Here is an 18230-nt window from a genome sequence, read left to right as displayed (position 1 = left end):
GACAAGGACCAGAAGTACACGTCGGACCAAGAGGATGCAACGGACCAAGAGGATGCGTCAGACCCAGAGGACGAGGACTAGGAGGACGCGACGGACCAAAAGGATGTGTCGGCCTAGGAGGACGCGTCAGACCAAGAGGGCGAGGAGGATGCATCGGACCAAAACGACGAGGATCAGGAGGACGCGTCAGACCAAGAGGACGAGGACACATCGGACCAGGAGGACGCGTCGAACTAAGAGGACGAGGACAAGGAGGTGGACGAGGAGGACGCGTTGGGCCAGGAGGACACGTCGGACCAACAGGTGGATGACGAGAACACGTCGGGCTAGGAGGACACGTCGGGCCAAGACCACAAGGACGCACTGGACCAGGACTACAAAGAGGACATGAGAACGTATGAGGACTAGGAGGACGTGTCGGATCAGGAGGACACGTTGGACCAGGAGGATGCATCAAACCAAAAGGACGCGGCGGACCAAGAGGACACGTCGGACCAGAATGGCGTGTTGGACCAGGAGGACGCGTCGGATACGTCGAACAAGTGGAAGAGGAACAGGAGAATACGTCAAAGAAAGAACGAGACCAAGGAGGAACAAGTGGAAGCACTGCAAAAAAAGGACATGGAGGACTAGTCGGACCAGGAGGATGTATCGGGCCAAGAGTACGAGGAGGATGTGCTGGAAGAGGAGGATGTGTCGGACCAGGAGGACGTGAAGGAGACGTCGGACCAGGAATATGCGTCAGACCAGGAGGACGCATCTTATCAGAAAGACGAGGACGTGTCGGACCAGGACAAGGACGCGTCGGGCGAGGAGGGTGCGTTGGGCCAGGACGCCGCATTATACCAGAAACACGCATCGTACCAAAAAGACGAGGACGTGTCGGACCAGAAGAACGCAGAAGACGCGTCGGACCAAGAGGTTGAGTAAGACGCGTCGGACCAAGAGGTTGAGTAAGACGCGTCGGACCAAGAGGTTGAGTAAGACGCGTCGGACCAAGAGGTTGAGTAAGACGCGTCGGACCAAGAGGTTGAGTAAGACGCGTCGGACCAAGAGGTTGAGTAAGACGCGTCGGACCAAGAGGTTGAGTAAGACGCGTCGGACCAAGAGGTTGAGTAAGACGCGTCATACCAGGACGACAAGGTTGAGTAAGACGCGTCGGACCAGGAGTACAAGGACGTGTCGGACCAGGAGTACAAGGACGTGTCGGACCAGGAGTACAAGGACGTGTCGGACCAGGAGTATAAGGACGTGTCGGACCAGGAGTATGAGTCGGTCCAGGTTGGCGAGTTGGACCAGAAGGACACGTTGGACCAGGAAAACGTGGCCGTACCAGAGCAGGAGTACGTGTCGGATAAGGATGGCGTATTGGACCAGGAGGACATGTCAGAACAGGAAGACGAGGACCAGGAGGACGCGCCGGACCAGGACCGCAGCTCCATCCTCCCCATTGCTAATCAGGCCCTGGGTGGAACCATCCTCCTCTAAACTTATATAAAACACGCTTAGCGTTCGTTTAAAGTGGTATTAAAGATGTATGTATAAATATGGCGTCAAAGTTGAAGAACTGATGAAAGTTTCCAAGATGTCAAAGAGTTTCTAAACATAGTACTCCTAATGGTGGTACGATTTCTATTCAGAGTATTGAAAGGAAGTACAGTATCGTCTGTCCTAATTAGACCACATATAGTACTAGTTTACATTATAATCTCAATCTTTTTTTCCTCTTCAGCACATGTTCTTAGAGTTTTGCACTTTTTACTGTACCTTGTAAAAATTCCATCCACAACACCAATAGTGACTTCTTCTGCGGGGACATAAGAGCCTATCTGTGCCATGATAGTGATGAGAGCTACCTGCTTGATATACGAGCTCTTTCCACCCATGTTCGGCCCAGTGATAATCATCACTCTCTCCGAGTCTGCCTACAAAAAAATGAAAAGCCAATTTAAGTGTTCTAGCAGTTAAGAAGATAATAAGAATTTACTCACCGGTAATTCTATTTCTCGTAGTCCGTAGTGGATGCTGGGGACTCCGTAAGGACCATGGGGAATAGACGGGCTCCGCAGGAGACTGGGCACTCTATAAGAAAGATTTGGTACTATCTGGTGTGCACTGGCTCCTCCCTCTATGCCCCTCCTCCAGACCTCAGTTAGGATACTGTGCCCGGAAGAGCTGACACAATAAGGAAGGATTTTGAATCCCGGGTAAGACTCATACCAGCCACACCGTATAACTCGTGATATTATACCCAGTTAACAGTATGAAATATAACTGAGCCTCTCAACAGATGGCTCAACAATAACCCTTTAGTTAGGCAATAACTATATACAGACAATCCGCACTTGGGATGGGCGCCCAGCATCCACTACGGACTACGAGAAATAGAATTACCGGTGAGTAAATTCTTATTTTCTCTGACGTCCTAGTGGATGCTGGGGACTCCGTAAGGATCTGAAGATGCGATCCCGACCACTTGTCCAAGAGGTCCCACTGGAAGGTCCTTGCATGGAACCTGCCGAATGGAATTGCTTCGTATGAAGCCACCATTTTTCCCAGGACTCGTGTGCAGTGATGCACCGATACCCGTTTTGGTTTTAGGAGGTCTCTGACTAGAGATGACAGCTCCTTGGCTTTCTCCTGCGGGAGAAACACTTTTTTCTGTTCTGTGTCCAGAATCATCCCCAGGAACAGTAAGCGTGTGGAAGGAACCAGTTGTGACTTTGGAATGTTTAAAATCCAGCCATGCTGTTGTAGCACTTCCCGAGATAGTGCTACTCCGACCAGTAACTGCTCCCTGGACCTCGCCTTTATTAGGAGATCGTCCAAGTACGGGATAATTAAAACTCCCTTTTTTCGAAGGAGTATCATCATTTCTGCCATTACCTTGGTAAACACCCTCGGTGCCGTGGACAGTCCAAACGGTAGTGCCTGGAATTGGTAATGGCAATCCTGTACCACAAATCTGAGGTACTCCTGGTGAGGAAGGTAAATTGGGACATGCAGGTAAGCATCCTTGATGTCCAGGGATACCATGTAATCCCCCTCGTCCAGGCTTGCAATAACCGCCCTGAGCGATTCCATCTTGAACTTGAATCTTTTTATGTATGTGTTCAAGGATTTCAAATTTAAAATGTTTCTCACCGAACCGTCCGGTTTCGGTACCACAAACAGTGTGGAATAGTAACCCGTCCTTGTTGAAGTAGGGGTACCTTGACTATCACCTGCTGGGAATACAGCTTGTGAATTGCCTCTAGTACAGCCTCCCTGCCCGAGGGAGTTGTCGGTAAGGCCGATTTGAGGAAACGGCGGGGGGGAGGCGCCTCGAATTCCAGCTTGTACCCCTGAGATACTACTTGAAGGATCCAGGGATCCACCCGTGAGCGAAGCCACTGATCGCTGAAATTTTTGAGGCGGCCCCCCACCGTACCTGGCTCCGCCTGTGGAGCCCCACCGTCATGCGGTGGATTTGGAAGAAGCGGGGGAGGACTTTTGTTCCTGGGAACCTGCTGTGTGTTGCAGATTTTTTCCCCTTCCTCTGCCTCTAGACAGAAAGGACCCGCCTTTTCCCCGCCTGTTTTTCTGGGGTCGAAAGGACTGTACCTGATAATACGGCGCTTTCTTAGGCTGTGAGGGGACATGGGGCAAAAATGCTGACTTCCCAGCTGTTGCTGTGGAAACAAGGTCTGAGAGACCATCCCCGAATAACTCCTCACTCTTATAAGGCAAAACTTCCATGTGCCTTTTAGAATCTGCATCCCCTGTCCACTGCCGAGTCCATAAGCCTCTCCTAGCAGAAATGGACAATGCACTTATTCTAGATGCCAGCCGGCAGATCTCCCTCTGTGCATCTCTCATGTACAAGACTGAGTCTTTTATATGCTCTACGGTTAGCAATATAGTGTCCCTGTCTAGGGTGTCAATATTTTCCGACAGGGAATCTGACCAAGCAGCAGCAGCGCTGCACATCCACGCTGAAGCAATAGCTGATCTCAGTATAACACCAGTGTGTGTATATATAGACTTTAGGATAGCCTCCTGCTTTCTATCAGCAGGTTCCTTTAGGGCGGCCGTATCCGGAAACGGTAGTGCCACCTTTTTAGACAAACGTGTGAGCGCTTTATCCACCTTAGGGGGAGTTTCCCAACGTGTCCTATCCTCTGGCGAGAAAGGGAACGCCATTAGTAATTTTTTTTAAATCACCAATTTTTTATCGGGGAAAGCCCACGCTTCTTCACACACTTCATTTAATTCTTCAGATGGGGGAAAAACTATTGGTAGTTTTTTCTCCCCAAACATAATACCCTTTTTTGAGGTACCTGGGTTTATATCAGAAATGTGTAATACCTCTTTCATTGCCTCAATCATGCAACGAATGGCCCTAGTGGACATTAAATTTGACTCATCGTCGTCGACACTGGTATCAGTATCCGTGTCGACATCTGTGTCTGCCATCTGAGGTAGTGGGCGTTTTAGAGCCCCTGATGGCCTTTGAATTGCCTGGGCAGGCACGAGCTGAGAAGCCGGCTGTCCCGCATTTGGCATGTCGTCAAATTTTTTATGTAAGGAGTCGACACTTGCACGTAATTCCTTCCATAAGTCCATCCACTCAGGTGTCTGCCCCGCAGGGGGTGACATCATATTTATAGGCATCTGCTCCGCCTCCACATAAGTCTCCTCATCAAACATGTCGACAGCCGTACCGACACACCGCACACACACACAGGGAATGCTCTTAAAGGAGACAGGACCCCACAAAAGCCCTTTGGGGAGACAGAGAGAGAGAGTATGCCAGCACACACCAGAGCGCTATATAATGCAGGGACTAACTGAATTATGTCCCCTATAGCTGCTATAATATTTACTGCGCCTCAATTTTGTGCCCCCCCTCTCTTTTTTACCCTTTTCTGTAGTGTAGACTGCAGGGGAGAGTCAGGGAGCTTCCTTCCAGCGGAACTGTGAGGGAGAAATGGCGCCAGTGTGCTGAGGGAGATGGCTCCGCCCCTTTTTCGGTGGACTTTTCTCCCGCTTTTTTCTGTATTCTGGCAGGGGTAATTACCACATATATAGCCTCTGGGGCTATATATTGTGGTTATTTTGCCAGCCAAGGTGATTTTATTGCTGCTCAGGGCGCCCCCCCAGCGCCCTGCACCCTCAGTGACCGGAGTGTGAAGTGTGTATGAGGAGCAATGGCGCACAGCTGCAGTGCTGTGCGCTACCTTGGTGAAGACTGAAGTCTTCTGCCGCCGATTTTCCGGACCATCTTCTTGCTTCTGGCTCTGTAAGGGGGACGGCGGCGCGGCTCCGGGAACGAACACCAAGGACGGGTCCTGCGGTCGATCCCTCTGGAGCTAATGGTGTCCAGTAGCCTAAGAAGCCCAAGCTAGCTGCAAGCAGGTAGGTTCGCTTCTTCTCCCCCTTAGTCCCTCGTTGCAGTGAGCCTGTTGCCAGCAGGTCTCACTGTAAAATAAAAAACCTAACATATACTTTCTTTCTAGGAGCTCAGGAGAGCCCCTAGTGTGCATCCAGCTCGGCCGGGCACAGAAATCTAACTGAGGTCTGGAGGAGGGGCATAGAGGGAGGAGCCAGTGCACACCAGATAGTACCAAATCTTTCTTTTAGAGTGCCCAGTCTCCTGCGGAGCCCGTCTATTCCCCATGGTCCTTACGGAGTCCCCAGCATCCACTAGGACGTCAGAGAAAAATGTTTAAAACACAGACACTATTGTCACAAACAGACTGACAACTTACAAAATAGCTGGGCCTCCACTTAAGGTATGACGCAGGTACAAAAGAGCTGAGCCTCCAGTGAAGAATCTCCAGCCACATCACTGCAAGTGACACACAGACCAACAGCTTCCTGTTGGTTTGCACAGCCAAACACCTCCAAGGCTGTGAGCACAAGATGCTATATATGCAGCCTGGCGACGTGGTGTGGGGTAATTATAACCTTATAGGCTGTTCATGCAAGAAGCGGCCACATTAGTGCCTGAAGAAACCTTTGGCGGACCTGACAGCCTTGCCTGAGACACTCATAGGGTGTTTCACAAACTGCAAAACCTGTCACCAACAGTGTCTATGTAAACACTAGTGCGCCTATTTGCCTGCTAAGCAGATTCCAAGGTGTAGGTCCACAGCCTTAAGAAAGACTTCCATAAAAGACACAACTAGCATAACATATAAACTGCTGAGCTCTCCCTAGTAAGGTATTAATGTTGCTCACAATATATTACTATTTAAAGACACATTGCAATTTTAGTGATAGTTAAATGAAGTCCACAGGATACAGGGCCTGATTCAGTGTTGTATGCAAACCCGATGGTTTCCGTACAAGACTTATGGTGAGAGATCTGTACATGCACAGGATCAGTACTGCCCATACGCTGCGGCCATTTGGGTGGCGTGACGGGGACAGCAATACAAAAAGGAGGTGCGTCGTCCCGATCTTGTAGGTGTTCCGAGGCCAGGGTCTGGGTCTTCCTGGTACAGATTTCCTGGCAAAGTGAAGACACCCGCCATCCTGTGTAACTTACAGGTTACTCAGATGGCCAATGTTTTTGCAGATGATCCGATGAAATGTACTCGGACACAGCAGCGGATCACAGAAGCTGCAGTAGGCGTCTCTTTACACAAAACACCTACTAAAACATTAGCATACACAGTCCAAAGACACAGCTGCTGTGTACACTGCGTCCGCCTCTGAATCAGAACCATATACTGCAAATAGAGGGTAACCTACACTCGATCATTCCTAAGCATAATCAATATAACTTTATTTCTTATTACACTCAGTAGGCATAAAATTATTCAATGCACTATTTATGTACCTAATATAAACACGTTTGTATAAGGAATATTTGCTTGGAATTAATGCCGGTTGCATTTAATGTACTGAATATACGACCATAGCACATTCAAACAGAAGGATAAGAGAGGAAATGTAGACTGAGCCACCCCATATTATACTATTTCAGGAATTGAGCAAATACTATGAGGACAGGTGCTAATTGCATTTCACAGAGACTATTCATGGGGACTGGTAGTTAGTGCAAGATTCATATATAGTAGGCCCCAAGGCAAAAGTTTGTAAGTGCCCCAATGTATCTATCAATGGTGAAAAATGTATACAGATGTATCCCGCTACAGCTTTGCTGCTTATAGCAGGGTCGCGATGCGTACGCAGGGCGGCCTGCTGCGTGCATACACATCGCTGACTGCTTCTATAGAAATCAATAGGAAGTGGACGCATGCGCACTCCACCTCCCACTGCAGTCTATGTATTGCGAGAGTGTACACCCCACTATAACGGGACCTGTGAGCTGCGATGCCAGCGTTTAAATGGACACATCTGTAGAACACATGTAATCTTGACAGGAAAGCAGAGCACCTCAGCTCTAGACCCCATAGCAGCAGCACTACCTGCACCTATGGTGCTACACACTTGGTGGAAGTGTATCTATAAACGGGCTTCCCAAATAAGTGAATCTGGAAGTTACGGAGAACATCCTATTATAAGTATGGAGATGAGACTATCTCTGAGATCTCATAGGTGGTGATGAATTTAATCCTTCTCCTTGGAAAAGAGGGCAGAGCACCTCCCCTCACCTCCTTTCAAATGCATGCTTTCCACCCAGTTATCTCAAGTAAATAATTCTCTGTTGTAAAAATAGTTTTTATTTTTTAAAGGGGACTATTCATCATTGGATGCTAATTAAGTATCCAACTTTTTGCAATGTGTGGCAGTGGATACTTAATGACTGGAGCAATTCATTATCGCCCTGCTGTGGGAACAGGTCCCCTGAAAAGCAATAGACCCCGTAGTCCCTGAACGCTGCTACAGAAGAAGCAGTGTTACTTATCACTATGTATTAGCCTTCTGTGCATGTGCGGAGGTATGCACTAGTATCCCTTTTTGCAGCCCCACACCTCCTTCCCCTAGTAAGGAACGGGGCTCTGGGTACCACTGCCACATGAAGATGACTGATTCTTGCAAGCAAACTCTAAAAATTCATAGTCCATCGATGGTATATATTAAATGTAAAGTTATATGAAATTTGACAAAAACTAATGCTGGACTGACATCGAATGTAACCTTGTGATTGTCCCCACTGTACAGTAACCATTGCCATGATTCCCATGCCGGGTACTCCCAGCGTGCTTCTGTTTCCAGAATTTTTGGGGCCTAATTTTGCATGTAACGCTATTAAGAGAATTTGGAAATTGAGTGATTATCGTACTACTGCGCATGCGTAGCATTCAGCTACTACCAACATATTCTGCTGCATTATACTTCTATAAACTAGACTGAGATTGCTAGGTAACTACTACCACCAACATATTCTGCTGCATTATACTTCTATAGGCCAGACTGAGATTTCTAGGTAACTACTACCACCAATATATTCTGCTGCATTATACTTCTATAGGCCAGGCCAATCTAGCACCAGCGATAGCGATGCGCGGGGCTGCGCATTGCTATCACTGCAGGGGGTACACACGGAGCGATGCTGCTTAAATTCGAAGCAATCTAGTCAGATTGCTTAGAATATCGCTCCGCGAGTATCCCCCTTTACTTTTGAATTGTTATAGACCCAACTGTTATCTATGTGATATAGCGGTTTGTTTTTGTAAGGTAATGTACTGCCTGGCATTCTAGGGGGTGGGGAGTGGTTGTAGATTCCAATTAATAGTTTCACATGCAGTATTCCTCTACTTAAGTTCTATTGTATAGGCTGTGCATTTAATATCGAAGTGCATTTGTATCAAAGTGCAATAAAATTGACACATAGCAGCGTTCCATCAAAGTGAAAAAGAAGGAAACCAGAAGCACACCATTCTAACAAAACACAGAAAACTGAAAAAACTACTATCAAATGTGAGTTACTTACTCTTCATATCACTCACCTCCTGAATGTCGCATCTGATCAAATAGCACAGAACTACCTTATTTGGACATTTCAACAACCATCCATTTTACCACCAAATGCTTTTATCTGTATTTTGGTAATCTGTTATTTATGCACAGCTGCACCAATGCAATTTTACCAACAAACACTTAAAAATCCTTTCAGAATTACCATAGCTTTTTAACCCTCTCACAATCCTCTAATTTCTACCAGTCCAAATACATTTCTGCACCCACTTTATCTACGCTTTTGATCCACTTCAAACTAAATCTACACCCATTGAGCTTACACTGCTTTTCTCATCTGCTTTGATTCCCTTACAGCCTCCTCTCCTACTTCCAGTTTCCCTCAACCTACTTACCACTATGTCAAGGTTTTCTTCTACTCCCCACATCACTCAGTGTACCTAATCATGTGTCTTGCCCCCTGTTCACACCTCTATCCTTCCCCCTCTAGTCTCCTACACCTCCTCCTCTCCTCCGTCTCCCCTCCATCCCTCTGTTCCCTTCCCCCTCCTTTCCTGTTACCCCACTTTCATCACCTCTGCTCCATGGTCCTGCTACCCACAACTCAGCCCTGCTCCCTCCCTCCCTTCCCAGTTATCTCCATACACCCCCATTCACATCACACTGAAGTCCCTCTCCCTGCCCACCTCATGCAGCTTCCCCTCCTGGCTCAGGCACCCGCACCTTCACTACTCTCCCATCATATTTGCCCTCAAAGATAATCTCAACTCACCACTACAGCAACCCTGATAATCTCATCCACATCTCTCCCACAGACTCCTCTTGTGCCCTCTGGAATGCCATATCTGTTTTTAACAAACTGGTCCCCACTCATGACCTTTTCATTTCCAACTCCCTGTACCTGCTAGCCATTACTGAAACCTGTATTATACCCTCTGACACTACTTCTCCTGCTGCTCTCTCTGCTGGGGGCCTCACATTCACACACACACACACACCCCGACCTAGGGGTCGCCATGGGGGTGGTGTTGGGATCCTTTTACCTTCTAGTTACTCCTACCAACTCACACCACCAGAATCGTCCCTTACATTCTCTACATTTGAGGTCCATGCTATATGCCTCTTCCAACCAGTCCATCTTAGAGTAGCTGTCATTTACCCCCCCGGCATTGCCTCCAAATTCATCGACAACTTTGCTTCCTGGCTTCCTCACTTCTGACATTCTCTCCATTATCCTAGGTGATTTCAACATTCCTATCGATATCCCCACACAATCCCCTGCCTCTAAACTCCTTAACCTCACCTCTTCACTTGGTCTCTCCCAGTGGACCTCCTCACTCTCCCATGTTAATGGGAGCTCACTGGATCTTGTCTTCACTCACCGTTGTGATATTTCTGATTTTTTTCAACTCCCTATTTACCCTCTCGGACCACCACCTGCTCTCCTTTAACCTATCCCTCTCTGCTTCCCCATCTCTACCTCCTAAGGCTACCATCACTAAGCGTAACATTGAGGCTACTGACACCACATTCCTTTCCTCCCTGTTTGACTCACTTCTCTCTACTATTCTCTCTCTCATGCCCTGAACAAGCCACTTCCATATACAATGCATCCCTTACTTCTGCTCTTGACTCTGTTGTTCCACCAACCACTATTCACCCTCGCAAATTAACACCTCAACCCTGGCACACCAAATGCACCGGATACAGGTTGAGTATCCCTTATCCAAAATGCTTGGGACCAGAAGTATTTTGGATATGGGATTTTTACATATTTTGGAATAATTGCATACCATAATGAGATATCATGGTGATAGGACCCAAGTCTAAGCACAGAATGCATTTATGTTTCATATACACCTTATACACACAGCCTGAAGGTAATTTTAGCCAATATTTTTTATAACTTTGTGAATGTAGACACTTTGTTTAATGCACACAGTTCATTTATGTTTCATATACACCTTATACACACAGCCTGAAGGTCATTTAATACAATATTTTTAATAACGGAGTATTAAACAAAGTTTGTGTACATTGAGCCATCAAAAAACAATGGTTTCACTATGTCACTCTCACTCAAAAAAGTCCGTATTTCGGAATATTTGGATATGGGATACTCAACCTGTATCTGCAAAAATGCTCACATACTGCTGAGCGACACTGGAGGTAATCACGCTCTAAGGCAGACTTCCTCCATTTCAAACCTATGCTCTCATCCTTCAGTGCTGCACTTTCCCTTGCTAAACAGTCATACTTGAAGAACCTCATCTCCTCCCAGTCAACGGCGCCTCTTTGCCACTCTCAACTCACTCCTCTGCCCACCGCCACCTCGTCTCCACTCCTCACTCTTTGCTTTGCCACTTACTTCACGTCCAAAATTGACTCCATACGTCAGGACATCACATCACACCAGACCATCAGCAACCAGCCTCCTCCCATAACTTTCCACCCCTCCCCATCCCTCTCACCAACTCTTATAAGCTTTCTCCCATGCATCTGGTGAGGAAGTCATGGCCCTCATTCGTTCCTCTCCCATCACCACCTCCCCTCTTGACCCTATACCCTCCTGCCTTCTCTGCTACCTCTCTCCTTCTGCCTGTTCCCATCTTTCCCACCTTCTCAATTTCTCCTTCTCATCAGGCACTCTCCCCTCTGCCTTCAAGCATGCACTCATCGCTCCTATTCTTAAAAAAACTACCATTGATCCAAACACTCTCTCCAACTACCGACCCATCTCTCTTCTCCCTTTTGCATCCAAACTCCTTGAGCGTATTGTCTACAACCGCCTCCCTTCCTTCCTTTCCTCACACTCACTGCTTGACCCATTCCAGTCTGGCTTCCGCCCTCTCCACTCCACTGAAACTGCCCTTACAATAGTCTGCAATGACCTCCATGATGCTAAATCTAAGGGCCATTACTCTCTGCTTATTCTTCTTGATCTCTCTGCTGCTATTGACACTCTGGACCACCCTCTACTAATGCAAATCCTTCACTCCATTGGTCTGCGTGATACTGCCCTCTCTTGGCTGTCTTCCTACCTCTCTGACCGTTCATTCTCTGTCTCCTCTCATGACTCCACCTCCCCCTCACTTCCACTAACTGTAGGTGTACCCCAAGGCTCTGTCCTTGGTCCTCTTCTTTTCTCCCTCTATACATCCTCTCTAGGTAAGCTCATTAGCTCTTTTGATTTCAAACATCATCTCTATGCTGATGACACTCAAATCTATCTTTCCTCTCTGGACCTCTCCCCTGCTCTCCTCACTCAAATCTCCACCTGTCTCTCTGCTATCTCTGTTTGGATGTCCCAGCGCTTTCTTAAACTTAACATGTTAAGACTGAGCTGATCATCTTCCCTCCCTCCCGCATAACCTCACCTCTCACAATCTCATTATCTATTGATGGCACTATTATCTCCTCTAGCCCCCAAGTGCGCCGTCTTGGAGTAATCCTTGACTCTTCCCTCTCCTTCAAACCACACATTCAGCACCTCTCACAAACCTGCCATTTTCATCTAAAAAATATTTCCAGGATCAGACCCTTTCTGACCCAGGATGCTACTAAGACCCTTATCCACTCACTGGTCATCTCCAGATTGGACTACTGTAATCTCCTCCTGACTGGCATTCCTGACAAATACTCTCCACTCCAATCTATCCTCAATGCTGCTGCCTGGCTCATTTTCCTCACCAAACGCACTACGTCCACCTCTCCTCTCCTACAAGACCTTCACTGGCTCCCCTTCCCTTTCAGAATCTATTTCAAGCTTCTCACACTCACTTACAAAGCCCTCACCCAGGCATGCCCAGATGTTTTAGTGAAGGGTCTCCGAGATCAGCGCAGACCACTTCCAGGCTGTCTCCGTTACAGATTAGTTACAGCCTCCGACCTATTTACTGCACATTTGCTCAGACAGCAAAAAATCTTCGATGTTCTGGAAATTGCGTGTGCATCTGCGAGTGGATTGCGATGCATTCACAATTTTGCACAGGATGTTTTTTCTTCCTGTCAGGGTGGCGCACTACTAGTTGCAGACAACTGCAATTTCTCAGAATAACGATCAATGCTGAATTAGACCTCTAGGTAATTAGTTTTTTGCAATGGAATTGGTATAAAGTTGCAGATTATACAAAACAATGCATGGCTAGGGTCACTCACATCAGAACTGTCTTTTGGCAGTTTCATCTGGATTGTGTACTTTTCGCTCAACTCTAATTTTTTCCTTCATTGTGCTACTTTTTCCTCAATTTTAACTTCGCAAACAGTGTACTAGGTACTAGTGTTTTGTCGTGACTAGCAAAGTATGTGGCGCAATTAATGGGGCTATTTTCGCGATTAGAGGATAGGTTTACGGGGTGTTAAGTTTTACTGATAAAAAAGTTACAAAACACTCTGGCCGTAAGGCCTTATTCAGCGTTTGATACAATTTGCACTCTGAATGCACAAATACAAATTCTGTAGAAAAAAAAAGAAAAGACAGACGTGCATACTGTGTATATTTAGTTAAACATCTGGCAAGATACTTCAATATAATGAAAAAAAATATTGGTGTGCTTTTGGCATATAAACGCATATATGTATGCGCCAAATGTAGTCAAGAGTCTGCAACAATACTTTTAAATTTTTTTGACAAATTACAATAATTCAATTAAATACATGATGCACTAAAACAGAGTTTCCCAAACTCTGCCATCACAGTCCTGGTTTTAAGGATATTCATGCTTGAGCAAAGGTGACTTAGTACCTCAGTCAATTTGATTTAACTACAGTATCTAAATGCATGTATGGATATCCTTAAAACCTGTACTGCAATGGTGGAGTTAGGGAAACTCTGCACTAAATTATCTAATTTCTTCACCTTTCTGCCATTTTACACATTTTCTTTTTTTTTTTACCATGCAAAACATATTTACAACAACGCACTTAATGTACCGGTTGTTATATTAAGAAAAATATTTCACAGTTGGCATGATAATGTGGTTAAAGTTACATTGCTTATTTAATTAAGAAAATGTGCCTTATTTCTAACGAAGAATACTATGTAGGACAGTAAGATTAATAGACTATGCATCAGTTCATTTACTGTGGTTCCCGGTAATATCCATTAGGCACTTTGCCATCTACTGAGAACAGATCCCCGAACTAGCTGATACGATAAGAAAATGATGGCTGTTTATTCACTATGCACAGAGCCGGATTAAGACCATGGGGGGCCCGGGGCACTTAAGACAGTGGGGCCCCTACTAAAGAGAAGGCAGATATACACACACACACACACACACACACACACACACACACACACACACACACACACCTCTCTCTCTCTATATATATATATATATATCTATATATACACACACAGCAGCAGCTTAATAAAACTTGCCTCCCAAAGCAGCACACGGCGGACCTCCTGCCCTGCACTCCCGTGCCCACTGCAGCAGCGGCCACACATACATTATGCATACATTATTGGACAGCTGAGCTGAGCGACGGCTCAGCTGTCCAATAATGTATGAATCAAGAAAAAAAAGGGATTTGTTTCCCCCAGCACCCTGAATGATGACCGTAACTGGATATAAATTCCACATAATAATGGAATTCAGAGATCTTCGTTACACATATTTGCGCAAATGTGTGAATAAGCCCCAAAGCCGCATCAAGGCGTCTCTGTATATTTGGGGTCCCTAGTGCTATATCTAGGTGCAGGGTGCGGCACCCCAAAACACCAGCATAAGCCAGAAAGCCCAGCGTAGCATACCAGTGAAAAAACTATAGTGTTAATAAATTAGTATTTAGGAAGCCGAAGCTATAGAGAAAGTGGTACAAAAACGAAATGCAATTAAAATAGAGAAATTGTGTTAAAAAATTAATAAGTGAAAAGTGTTAGTAGAATGTAAAGGTATGCCACACTAAGGCCATCCAGCTCAGCCAGTCCAGAGGCACCACACCTCACACCTCCATTACCCCAATCTGGGTCTAAGATTAACCAGCAAGGAGACATATGATAATGGCTCCTTACTACAATATGTCTAAGCTAAGAGCTACCTACCTTGGAGCAACCCCATAATGCTCCATGTGGCATGTCAGGGCCTGCACCTCCTCCTAATGCAGGAACCTCTCTGGTATGCTACGCTGGGCTTTCTGGCTTATGCTGGTGTTTTGGGGTGCCACACCCTGTACCTAGATATAGCGCTAGGGACCCCAAATATACAGAGACGCCTTGATGCGGCTTTGGGGCTTATTCACACATTTGCGCAAATATGTGTAACGAAGATCTCTGAATTCTATTATTATGTGGAATTTATATCCAGTTACGGTTATCATTCAGGATGCTGGGGGAAACAAATGCCTTTTTTTCTTGCTTAGAAATACCCCTCCCTTTCGAGCACCTGAATGATATCACTAAGCTAATTGAGCATCTACCAATATATATGAATGTATGAATCAAGCACCCTGCCGCTCAGTCATTGGCTGGGCACGCAGGCTGCTTCATTCATACATTATTGGACAGCTGAGCCGTCGCTCAGCTCAGCTGTCCTGTCTGTGCGGCCGCTGCTGCAGTCAGGACGGGTGCCGGGGAGCACAGCACCACAGATCGGATCGGAAGAGAGATCCGATCTGTGGTGTGGCAGGGGGCCCTTTTGGAAAGGGGGGCCCGGGGTACGTACCCCCCCAGGCTCCCCCCTTAATCTGGCTCTGACTATGCAGTAAAAGTATAGGAAGGTTATGTATGACAATTGTTTTGTAACTAACTGTTTTCACACTACCAAACCAGTATAGCCAAGGGCTATACTTAACACTAAACATTTAGTTTTGCTTCTGGCCATTCACTGATGTTGTTCCAAAGAAAGATTACATGTTATAAGCTATCATTACAGTTTGGTGCATAAATTGTCAGCTGTGGCTGGAAAAGCAATCCTGTGTGGAATAGAAACAACTTCATCAAAATACTATACACAAGAAATATTATCACACAATGTTAAAAGGAAAACTAGTCAGTATTGATAAAGCTGGCTATTACAGAGTACAGACTAGTTATATGGCGAAATAATAATCTACACCCGCGCTCCAAAAAGAGAACAGCCAAGTAAACCCAAACCTAAGGTGTCACCAAGTGCCTAAGAGACTAAATAGAAAACAAATGGTTCATGCTGGTCTGGTGTTACCCAAACATGACGGCGGTTGCAAATGGCGTCAGTGGCTACTTTAAGCTCTTCTTCTTTTTTTTTTTTTTTTTAAATATATTTTTATTGAAGAGAAGTCGAATATGCTGGTACAAGACAAACAGGAGATGATGACTCCAAATGAGATATTCAAAATTACATACACGTTATCCCGTGGGGAATAACCAATTGTAGCATCAACAGGGAAGTACATCATCGCAACCATATATATATATATCGACAGCAATTTTTTGTGTTTAACTTAAAAATAAAGAGAAGGATAGAAGGAGAAAAGAAAAGAAGAGAATAAGAGAGAGAGGGGGAGAAGGGACGGGGGGGGGGTGGGGGAGAGTGGGGGATCATCATAGTAACATACATACAGGGTAAAACCATGTCAAGGGAGGTAGCACCTCCTAACTGGACTCTTTACCAGATTTATAACTGTGGACAGTATATTACTTCTTTTGCTTATTGAGAACCATATGACGGAGGGAGTCACACTCCGGCATTAGAGGGCGTAGTATAGGTGAACCATGGGTCCCATATTCTCCTATATTTCTCTGACCTGTCCCGTAAAGAGGCCGTGATTTTCTCCATCATGGAAATATGCCATATTTTGGCTATCAACATGCTCCTAGGGGGGGTAATGGTTTTTTTCCAAGTTTTAGCTATCACACATCTAGCGGCGTGTAGAATTTGGAGTACCAGGTTACTCGCCTGGATGTCAAAGTTGGGGAGAGGTAGGCCCAGGAGGGCCGACCAAGGGCCCAATACTACTCGCGAGTGGAAAATGGAACCAATGAGGGTTTCCACCTGTGCCCAAAACGCGCATATTTTGGGGCAAGACCACCAGATGTGCTTAAAGTCTCCAGTCTGGCCACATCCGCGCCAACATAATGGGGATGACCCGGGAAAAATCTTATGCAGTGTTGCTGGGACCCGATACCATCTAGTATAGACTTTATAAGAATTTTCCTTCACTAAGGAGGAAATTGAGGACTGGGCTACGTTTTGCCTGATGATTTCCCATGAGTCCTCTGCAGGGGGTGGGCCAAGGTCCTGTTCCCATTTACGCTCATGGGGAAGTATGTTCGCTGCTTTCAGAGAACGTAGTAAGCCATAAAGTATGGAGATAATACCCTGTCGCATAGGAGAATAAATACACAAACGTTCCAAGGGGGTAAGTTGACGTATGACTTGGGATTTTGAGAGGGAGCTTAGGAAAGAACGAATTTGTAAATACTCATAAAATACAGGTTGGGGGATATCATATTTGTCCCGTAGGGACTGCAGGGAGCGCCAGGAGGAACCCTCTATGAAGTCAAACACCAGTCCCGGGCGCGGGCTCAGGTGGAACCATGGGTGGGACCGTAAGGTGGAACCAGGGGGGAAATCTTGATTGTCCCAAATGGAAGTAATGGGCGAGGGGAAAGTGGATAAACCATAATGCCGAATGCAGAAACACCACAGGGAGCAGGTAAATTTAGTGGGGGGGAGGCATGTTTGCCTTGTCTGGACTGACTTGGTCGGCGTTAGTAGGGATACCAAAGTGGAAACCCCGGCTGCTAGCCGCTCAATTCGAATCCAGGGTAGATGGGGCGCTGGGGAAAACCAGGCGACAGCCTGGCTTAGGTGAGTTGCGTGATAATATTTGCGAATGTCCGGCAAACCTCTGCCTCCAGCTAGTGGGTCACGTACCAAAGTAGAGGTCTTAATTCTAGGAGGCTTGCCTGACCATATGAATTTTAGGAAGAGTCTCTGCATTCGGCCTAAGGCCTCAGCGGGAATGCGTATGGGAATTGTTTGAATCAGGTATAAGAGCCTGGGTAGGATGTTCATCTTTACTGAGACTATCCGTCCGAACCAGGCTATAATCTGCTTGTCCCACGCCCGAAGGTCCGACTCTATACACTTAAATAAGGCTGGGAAGTTCTCTGAGTATAGGGAGTCGTAGGAGTTTGTGATGAACACGCCTAGGTATTTAATTTTTTTGGAGCGCCAGGCGAAATTAAAGTTAGCAGCTAGGAGAGATCTGGTATCCTCATTGAGATGCAAAGGGAGGGCCTCCGATTTAGAATAGTTAATACGGTATCCCGAATAATGTGAATATAATGATAGGGTTTTAAATAGGTTGGGGATAGAAATATTAGGTGAAGACAGAGTTAACAGAACATCGTCTGCAAATAATGACAGTTT

At 46.1% G+C, this 18230-nt stretch overlaps 1 protein-coding gene across 3 annotated transcripts in view; it reads right to left on the bottom strand.

Moving 5' to 3' along the window:
- Positions 1-18230, bottom strand: part of MSH3 (mutS homolog 3) — a 534775-nt gene that overhangs the window by 64315 nt on the left and 452230 nt on the right. For all 3 annotated transcript variants that reach the window (XM_063963915.1, XM_063963914.1, XM_063963916.1), the window contains one exon: positions 1768-1925. In XM_063963915.1, the coding sequence (XP_063819985.1) occupies positions 1768-1925 (158 nt within the window). The remainder of the gene's footprint in view (positions 1-1767; positions 1926-18230) is intronic.

The sequence above is a fragment of the Pseudophryne corroboree genome, chromosome 1 (assembly GCF_028390025.1).
Source record: "Pseudophryne corroboree isolate aPseCor3 chromosome 1, aPseCor3.hap2, whole genome shotgun sequence".
In the NCBI taxonomy this organism is placed as follows: domain Eukaryota; kingdom Metazoa; phylum Chordata; class Amphibia; order Anura; family Myobatrachidae; genus Pseudophryne; species Pseudophryne corroboree.
This window is presented reverse-complemented; position numbering and strand designations above follow the sequence as displayed.